This window comes from Passer domesticus, chromosome 6 (assembly GCF_036417665.1).
Source record: "Passer domesticus isolate bPasDom1 chromosome 6, bPasDom1.hap1, whole genome shotgun sequence".
NCBI lineage: Eukaryota > Metazoa > Chordata > Aves > Passeriformes > Passeridae > Passer > Passer domesticus.
This window is the reverse complement of record NC_087479.1, coordinates 22,768,568-22,777,228: the sequence shown is the minus strand read 5'-3', so window position 1 is coordinate 22,777,228 and position 8,661 is coordinate 22,768,568. Positions and strand designations below refer to the sequence as shown.

General features: G+C 44.7%; 1 protein-coding gene and 1 long non-coding RNA gene across 13 annotated transcripts in view; both read left to right on the top strand.

The window, feature by feature from the left end:
• The first annotated feature begins 1,043 nt into the window (after positions 1 to 1,043).
• GPATCH2L (G-patch domain containing 2 like) overlaps positions 1,044 to 8,661 on the top strand; it is a 40,622-nt gene continuing 33,004 nt past the window's right edge. For 3 of the 12 annotated variants that reach the window (XM_064423788.1, XM_064423797.1, XM_064423798.1), the window contains exons 1-3: positions 1,044 to 1,173; positions 1,644 to 1,965; positions 2,071 to 2,741. In XM_064423788.1, the coding sequence (XP_064279858.1) occupies positions 2,083 to 2,741 (659 nt within the window). In that variant the 5' untranslated portion in view covers positions 1,044 to 1,173; positions 1,644 to 1,965; positions 2,071 to 2,082. Of the gene's footprint in view, positions 1,174 to 1,196; positions 1,427 to 1,643; positions 1,966 to 2,070; positions 2,742 to 8,661 lie in introns of those variants that run through there. The other 9 variants (XM_064423793.1, XM_064423792.1, XM_064423790.1 and 6 more) reach the window with 9 other exon arrangements.
• On the top strand, positions 2,748 to 5,844 carry LOC135302842 (uncharacterized). Its single transcript, XR_010364419.1, has 2 exons — positions 2,748 to 5,102; positions 5,479 to 5,844. It is a non-coding gene; the product is annotated as an uncharacterized LOC135302842 (long non-coding RNA).

Sequence of the window (8,661 nt, the reverse complement as noted above, 5' to 3'; positions counted from 1 at the left end):
GTTTTGTGGTGGGAGCAGGGAGGCAGCAGTGGTCTTGGCAAATATCACCCTTTCGGAGTAACTTCTGTTCCTGGCAACGTGATGGAACAGAAATTGGGGGAAAAAGTAAGAATACAAAGGATAAGAGATCTGTGAGCAATAGGCAGTAGTATATATTTCCAGAGAATAAATCACATCTAAATAAATCTGATTACTTTCTTTTGATTTAATTTACAAAATTAGTGAAGAGAATAATTCAAACACAATATAGATATGGACTCTGGCAAAACTTTCGATATGCTGCACTGTAAAACATTACATGAAAAATGGTTTGAATGTGAGTGTAGCTACTTCGGTCAAGAAAACTCCAAACACCCTTCTGAAAAAAACCCAAAAAACCCACCAAACAGAAAACCAAACCAAACCCAAACAAAAAACCCACTCCCAACCTCCACCCAAAACCAAACAAAAACCAAACGAACAAAATCCCCAAACAAACAAACAACCAACCCCAAAAAACACCCGAACAAAAAAACTCAGCAAAAAAATCCCTGATAACAAAACAAAGCAAAACGACGACAAAAAAAAACCAAACCAAACCAAAACAAAACAAAAAAAAAACAAACCAAAACCCCCAAAAAAACCCCACTCAAAACCCGCTGAAGAAGCATTATGAAAGCTGATAAATAAACGGACTGTTATGCAAAACTAGATGGTGGCAGGTTCACACCTGGCTTTATTCTGATGACCGCTGGTGATGTGTAAGCTGGCACGATAGGAAAAGAGATGCAAGCCTTAAGGAGAGGGGAACAGCACTGTGAAGTTTAATTTAGGATGCACACAACTAGCGTGGCAGCAACGAAATGGAGCAGTTTGGGTACCAAGTTTATTTGTTGTCCATTAAAAGTGAAATACGACAACCAAGCAGCTAAAGGTTACGTGTAGGCAAGGGCTGCCCCGGCGGCAGGGGAGGGCTCTGCCATGGCTCCGCGGGCGGCACCAGCCGCGGCGCACACACACGGAGGAGCGGGAGCGGCTCGGGGGCGGGCCCCGCGGCGGGGCGGGCCGGCGCTGGCCCGGCCGGGCCGCCCGGGCTCGGCGGCGGCCCCGCCCGCAGGCGGGGCGGGCGGAGGAAGTGGCCCGGGGAGGCCGGAAGCGGCGCTGACGCGGGGCTGGCGAGCGGGGCGCTGGCCGGTGAGCGGGGTCGCGGGGAGGCCCGGCAGGAGGCTGCGCGTCCGGGGCGGGGAGGGCAGTTTTCCCGGCCTTTCCCGGTGAAGCTGGGGGGTGTCGGGCAGAAGCAACGGCGTCTCCCTAGAGGAGGGAGTCAGTGCGGCCGTGTCGCTGAGGTCTAAGGGAGGCGGCCTGTGGCAGTGGGTCGTTCACCGGGCTGGAGATGCGGGTGTTTCTGAGCCGGTGGGGAGAGAAATCCGACGCCTGCAAGGCACGGGTAGGGAGAGGGGTGTTGTGAGATGAGGGATTTGGCCAGGACTTTGGGATTGGCGCACTGGCAGCCCTGAGGTGTAGGGGTGGTTTTCGGCAGTAGGAGTTGGGGTTTGGTCTCCTACACCCTGTTCTAAGGAGCCCAGGGTCCCGCGCGCCTTGCTTTACAGCTGAAGTGATGCTGGCTTGCAAACTACCTGTTTTACCATCTGTTTTACTCCCAGCTTTGCTGCTTGTCTACTTTTTGGAGGACTCAATCTGTTTGTCAAGCAGGCTGATCCTTCTCTGTTGCTTTACTAATGCCGGGTAGCAAAAACTAGTTGCCGGCTTCCATACCCGTTGGGATGTGTAATTGAGCATGCTGCTTCAACACAAAAGATGAACCTTAAGGCCTTTTCAGACACGGAGCACTCAACCCAACTGCTGCAGTAGAGAGAGATGTGTGCCACCATGGCTAGAAGAGGGATTTAACCCTTGCAGAAAGAAGAAGTGTTAACCTAGGAAGTAGCACTAGTCCTGCATTGGCTCCTCCCAGGTAACTTCAGAGTAAGTGTCTAACTCCTTTAATGTTACAAAGGGTATAGCATACTACAGTCCAGAGATGTGTTGATAGCAGTATTTATGTCTGGTGCTAATTATTGTCATTTTTAGTAGGCATTGCCAATGGATGAGCTGGTGCATGACTTGGCCTCAGCTTTAGAGCAGACTTCAGAGCAAAACAAACTGGATGAGCTATGGGAAGAGATGGCGCTAAGCCCACGGCAGCAGCGGCGTCAGCTTCGCAAGAGACGGGGTCGTAAACGACGCTCAGACTTCACCCACCAGGCAGAACATGCCTGCTGCTACAGCGAGGCCTCAGAGTCGAGCTTGGACGAAGCTGTCAAGGATTGCCGTGAGGTGCTGACAGCTAACTTCAGTGACTCTGATGACATGGCAGTGGTCAAACGGCATCCAGCTCTTAGTGCCACCCTGAGGAGCAAGCAACACTTGTGGCATGAGTCAGACTCCTTTACAGAGAATGCACCCTGCCGACCTCTCAGGCGCCGACGGAAAGTCAAACGTGTGACATCGGAGGTGGCTGCCAGTCTCCAGCAAAAGCTCAGGGTGTCAGAGTGGAACTGCGAGAGGGGCTGCAGGTTCAAGTCAGCCAAGAAACAGCGTCTTTCACGCTGGAAAGAGAATGCCCCTTGGACATCATCCAGTCATGGCCTTTGTGAGTCAGGAGAGAACAGGCCCTTCCTCAGCAAGGGGGCCAGGAAGGAGCGGATGGAGTGTGAAGCCGATGATCAGAAACAGGGTTCAGATGAAAACATGTCGGAATGGTGAGATCTCAGTTTCTTCCCTGTGCTAGTCAGATGGCTGCCTTGCTTGCAGCTGCTTGTAAATGCTGTGCCTTGCTTTTTGAAGTTCTTAAAATTACTCAGTGCTGCTCTTTTTGTGAAGATGAGAAATCTCTCAGCTGCTTCTAAAATGTAGATTTTTTCAAAGTCTTTCCTGTCAGTATTGTATGATGACCCAGGAAAGTTGGTAAGCTGGTAGGTTTCTGGCTCCTGTTGAACAAAGAGTCCTCTGCAATGTCAGTGGCCTTGCAGCTACAACGTGGCATGCTTATGGCCTGTGGTTCAGGGAGTAAACCCCAACTGGCACTTGTTTTGAGTGATTGATACGAGCTGATCACAGTTTCTTATTTTCAGCATTTGCTATAAGTAGTAGTAGATACCAGATCAGATCTCCCATCATTACTGCTGCCCTTCTGTGCAGGTACTGTGTGAACCTCAGTCTAACCTTGCTTGCACTTCTACATTTCTGCTCTTGATCTGATCATCAAAGCCTAGCTATGGGGACAATGTGGTGAGATGATGAAGAAGTTGAGGGGAACTTATGTTACTTACAGAATAAGCCTGTGCAAACAGTGGAGTCTGATGTCTTGGTGTCCAGTTTTGGAGAACTTTGATGAATTTGTGGCAGAATCACATACAAGGGATTCAAATGTGACATGTAAATGTCATGGTCTAAATTTGTGTTGCCCTTGGGAACTTTCTTCTCCAACTGTGACTTTTATTCTCTCTGTCTAAGGTTTGGGATCATAAAACTGCTTCTGTCAGAAGAGATTTTTCAGTTTAGAAAAGAGGCAATGGCTGAGAATTCATTGGAGGAAATTTCTTAATGAATGGCATGCAAAAAGCAAATGTGATCGCTGATTTTCTAATTATCATTGTGTAAAAACAGCAAACATTGAGGAGACATTTAAAACAAACAAAACGTATTATTTTTCATGAAACATGAAGTCTGGAACTCTACTGCGGGACATTTTAGAGGTCAAAATTTAAATACATTCAAAAGGAAGATGTGGAGTATAGGCATATCAGGGGCTGTTAAACATTACAGCCCAGATGAAAGATCCCACTCAGGAAGCCCTTAAACTGCTGACTTCTAAAAGCTAGAGGAGCATACAGGGAAGTCTGTGTTTGTCATGTTCTCATGTTCTTTTCTCAAGCACTGTAGTAGTCACTGTCAGAGGAGAGTGGATTTGGAAAGTCTAACTCTTTGATACACTATGATTGTTCATATGCTGAGGTTCAGTTAAGTGTTGTGACAGACTAGCTCCTGTAGTTTGTCAGAGAGGACAGGTGGCACTTCATTATTGTGGCTTTGTGGATAGTAGCTGGAATTGCAAACTTCTCAGTGGTGTTTTCTGGGACCCTTGAAAAGCTTAGGTTATAGTAAGTTCTCACTGTGGTCCAGGGAACCACTATTGCATTTTTACTGGGTCAGCTGTGGTTTGTAGTATGTAACTCTTACAGTGTGGTCACTTTTTTATTTTAAGAGTGGCTGTTGTTGCTGAAAAGTGGGTGTGAAGTGGGATTTTACAATGAACTTGTGGATTGAAACCTTTTGTTGCTAGTTGTTAAAGTAGTTTTATCTTCTCAGATCTGTTTGCTAGTAGTCCAGGAAAAGAAGTGTGCTAAGTAGCTCCTGAATAGTGCATGTCAGTATTGATGGACTGAGAGATACCCTTACTAGATCTGGCAGTGATGGACAGTGTTCCTTGAGCTGGGTTTTTTAACAGCACAGAGTCTGTTCCATCATGTCAGACTTGAACTTAAACCAGCAGGCTTTCATCCAGCCTTTATTTGTGCCAGCTTTGGAAAGAGTAAATAAAGAGCTATATCCAGACTGTTACTTGAGGACCATGCTGGGAGATGGCTTTGTTCTGTCTCAGTTGTCCCTTGCTCTCAGACTAATTATTGTGCAAGTGTATGCATCAAATGACACTTACCATCTGCTGCCAAATCCTTGGGATTCTCTCTGGAAAGCTAGTGCGTGGAATATTTGACCTCCCCAACACCACATGTGTGATCTGTGCTGTGACTCACTAGGGAGGGCCACAGTTGGAGGGAGTAATACATACAGCCCTCTTCACTGCAGAGTATCCCTCACAGCAGTGAAGGATCAGGCTTTGGTCTCTGCTGCTCTAAATATAGCCCTTTGCTGCTAGCAGCACAGTGAAACTGGCTGTGTTTGCCTCACTCCCACTGTGCTCTAGCTGTTTTTTCTGGTGCAGTAAGAGAAGTACTTTTCACAGATGTATGACAAGGGCATATCCTGAGGAAAGGAGAAGAAAATTGGATGCCTGGGAGAGCAAATGGTGTGGTTGTCATCACAAGCTGATGGGACGAAAGGTGACTGATGCTACTTGTGAGACTTGTAAGCAATCTGTGGTGATCTGGTGATTTACAAAACCTTCATACTGAACTGGTTCCACTACTGTTCACTCCTCTAACAGTAGGGAATGTGACAAAATGAAATGGGTTTTCAAACAAACTAAGTTCTGTATTCAGAATGGATTTTTTTAAACCTTCTTTTTCCTCCCCTACGCTGACAATTTCTTTGGTTTGTTATGCAGGAATGAATCTGTAAATGCTGAAATATCCTGTATTTTCTCTGCTTTCTAGAAGGCTCCTTATCCCAAGTCAGGATTATTCAGTTGATAAACTCCCATTCACTGAGAAAGTCTTGGATATGGGTTCTTAACAAGGAAATGTTTTTTTTTCCTAGTTTGCTTGTGGGACTACTATGCCCAGTCCTTTCCTGGAGGAAGATGAGCTGCAGTATTGTGATTCAAGTGTGCATATAATGAAATCTTTGAAATTGGCAAATTGGCAAAAGGTGAACATAAATTGAGAGAAGGATGGATGTGCAGGAACACAATAAGGGAATGATGGTGTTTCTGAATCCACGACCCAATGCCTGATCTATAAATAACTGTGGAAACAACAAAGGAAACAAGTTTTAGTTTAAGCAGTCATTTGTATATTTGTGCAAAGGTGACAATTAGCTGCTAAGACTGTTAGAAGTAATATGCCTTTCTGTCCCTAAATGTTTTGAGATTCCCTGCAGCCATAATAAAACAAAGGCAAATTATATATTGAGTGCTGAAGTTTTTTCTCTTGTTGATCTAAACTGAGTACTTCCAGAATGGTCTGGGTTTGGTTTGAGGACAGAACAAACCATGGTACAAGAGCTGTCTAAAAATCACTTTGAGTAGTGTGTTTATTTATGAAAAATATGCAGTTGGTCTCATCTGTTTTCAAGTACCAAAACTCTTACTGTGATTTTTTCAAACCTGGGATTCAACTGACCCGCCAATGCTGTGAGATTTCACTGGCTTAATGCTGATGTGTTTGTTGTGGTTTAACCTGGATAGGCAGCCTAGCTCCATAAAGCCACTCCCCTGAAGGGATGTGGGAGAAAAATGGAAGAGTAAAAGTGGAAAAACTCTCAGCTTTAGGTAAAGTTGATTTAGTAGGTAAAACAAAAGCTATAGTGTGCAAGCAAAGCAAAATAAGGAATTCACTACTTCCTGTGAGCAGGCAGGTGTTCAGCCATCTCCAGGAAAGCAGAACTCCATCATTTTTAACATTATTTGGGAAGACAGACACCACAACTCCAAATGTCCCTGGCTTCATTCTTCTTTTTCCCAGCTTTTATTGCTAAGCATGACATTATATGATGTGGGATAGCACTGTGGTCAGCCAGGGTCACTTGTCCAGCCTGTGTACCCTCCCATCTTCTTGTGCACCCCCAGCCTGCTCACTGGCAGGGCAGTGTGAGAAAGCCTTGGCACTGTAAGCAGTGATCAGCAATAACTAAAACATCCCTGTGTTATCAACACTGATCACAAATCCAAAACATAGAGCCCAAGTGCTACTATGAGAAGAATTTAACTCTGTGCCAGCCAAACCCAGTACAATGTTCAGGGCTAAGAATGTGACCATCGCTCATCTTGAATATGCAGTTAAGTTGCTTTACCCTTTGGAAGGGAGCTGCTTTGATGACTGTCTGCAGTTGCATTCATGAGTCTGGCTAAGCTGATGAATTGGAGGCCAGTCTCTCCATAAAAAAAAATAAAAATTCCTCTCTCTTGGAAGGCAAGTGACAAAGACAGAGTGTTCCGCTTCCCCTCCTTCTCCAGCCCAGCCTGACCTTCTGCAGCCCCTCGGTGCCTCTTGTTTTCTTATTTTTATAGAAAATCAATATCCCTCCTGACACAAACAATAGCTCAGGCAAAAGAATAAATGGGGGAAACCTGAGATCTCTGTCCATCACCTCTCAGTTTAACTCCCCCAAACTATTTAATTATAAGCATGCTTTGCTTCAGGTGTTTGCGACAGTGAAATTGCTAAATGAGGACCATTTTAACCAAAGATTGGGTGATCAATAACACTCTATAGCAGTAGCTTGTCGGATCAATAGCATTCATTATTTCATGGTTAAGGTAAGTAGCCTCCTTTGCAAGTGGAGGTCATTAATCAGTGCTTACTGGACCTGCAGAAAGGCCTGCACAGGAGTCTAGTTTGTGTTCAGCCCTGCAGTGTAGAAGGGGTAGTGAGGAGGGTGAAATCCCTTCAGGAAGTTTCTTCCTGTAAAGCACTGTCAGTGATGCTTATCTGTAAGGAACTAAAGAGCTTTCAGTGCAACAGGATGCTTATAAAGTACTGTTAATATGACCTGGATGCTTGTCAATGCTTTTTCCTTTCTCAGGCACCTTTCCTCTGAGGATGTTCAAAACCTTATGAAGCAGTCACTCAGTCCTCACATCTGCAGCCTGTGAGGATTGTTTATCCAAGCTATCAAAAGGGAAAGCAGGCACACTAAGAGACTGGCCCAGGGTCATACAGTCAGTTGGTAGGAGAGCTTGGGATGAAACAATTAATTCATGGTTCTCAGTCCTTGGCCTTAATTGCTGTGGTATGTATGTGGGAGGATGAATGCACGGTCAGGCTTTGTAATGGATTAATTTGGAATTTGATATTAACTTGCATGCTGTAAGGTGAGGATGCTGTATAGATCCTTCATTCTTTAGGTATAAATGGCCATTGTACAATGATGAAGATGCAGATGATGAGTTGACTTGGCTGTACTTTAGAGTGTATTTTCTAAGAACAACAATATGCTCACAAAATAGAGTTTTATTCTGTGCCTGAAGTTCTTTGGAGTGATGTATTTTGTGGTCCCTCATTATTCAGCCTTGTAATTCAGGGGTTTCCAGTATGTTCTCTGGTATGATCCAGTTTCCCTGGAAGAGAGGCCTCCAGAGGTACTTTGAAACAGCATTCCCTGATTGGAGAGTGATTCTAGTGCTGGCTTACACCTGGTGTTCACATCTAAGGTCTTAGTGCTCAGGGAGTAGGCAGTAAGTACTTTCTGCTTGTTCTAGTATCTCTCAGCTAAATCAGAGGAAGTACTGCCTGAAGTGTCCAAGGAATGAGTTCAAGTCAGCATTTAAGCTTTCAGATGCTTGGGACTGACATGAGCAGGTACTTCTGCTACAAATATTCGTCTAGCTTTGCAAGTCAATTAATGGTATTCTACACATTAATTTATAGCTCTATTCTTTTGTTCAATAATTAAATCTTCTCTAACTGCTTCAGCATATGCAAAGCATGCTATGACAAGGTTGCATGCAGAAGTAGCAAGTCATGCTGTGCTAAGGTATTTAGCTGGAGACTTGTGTCACAGCTGCTCTTTACTCCACATAAAATAAAAGTTGGGGGGGAGGCTGTTTGTGTGACAGTGTAACATTTTTGAGGAAAAGGAATCTGAAATAGAAAACTTAGGAGGGTTTTCAGTAAAGTGACCCAAGGACAGTGTTTCTAACTGTGCTTAATTTCCTGGTGAGTATTTCAGATGATGCCATAGTTAGGTTATTAATTCTAATACCTGAGGCAAATGCCATTT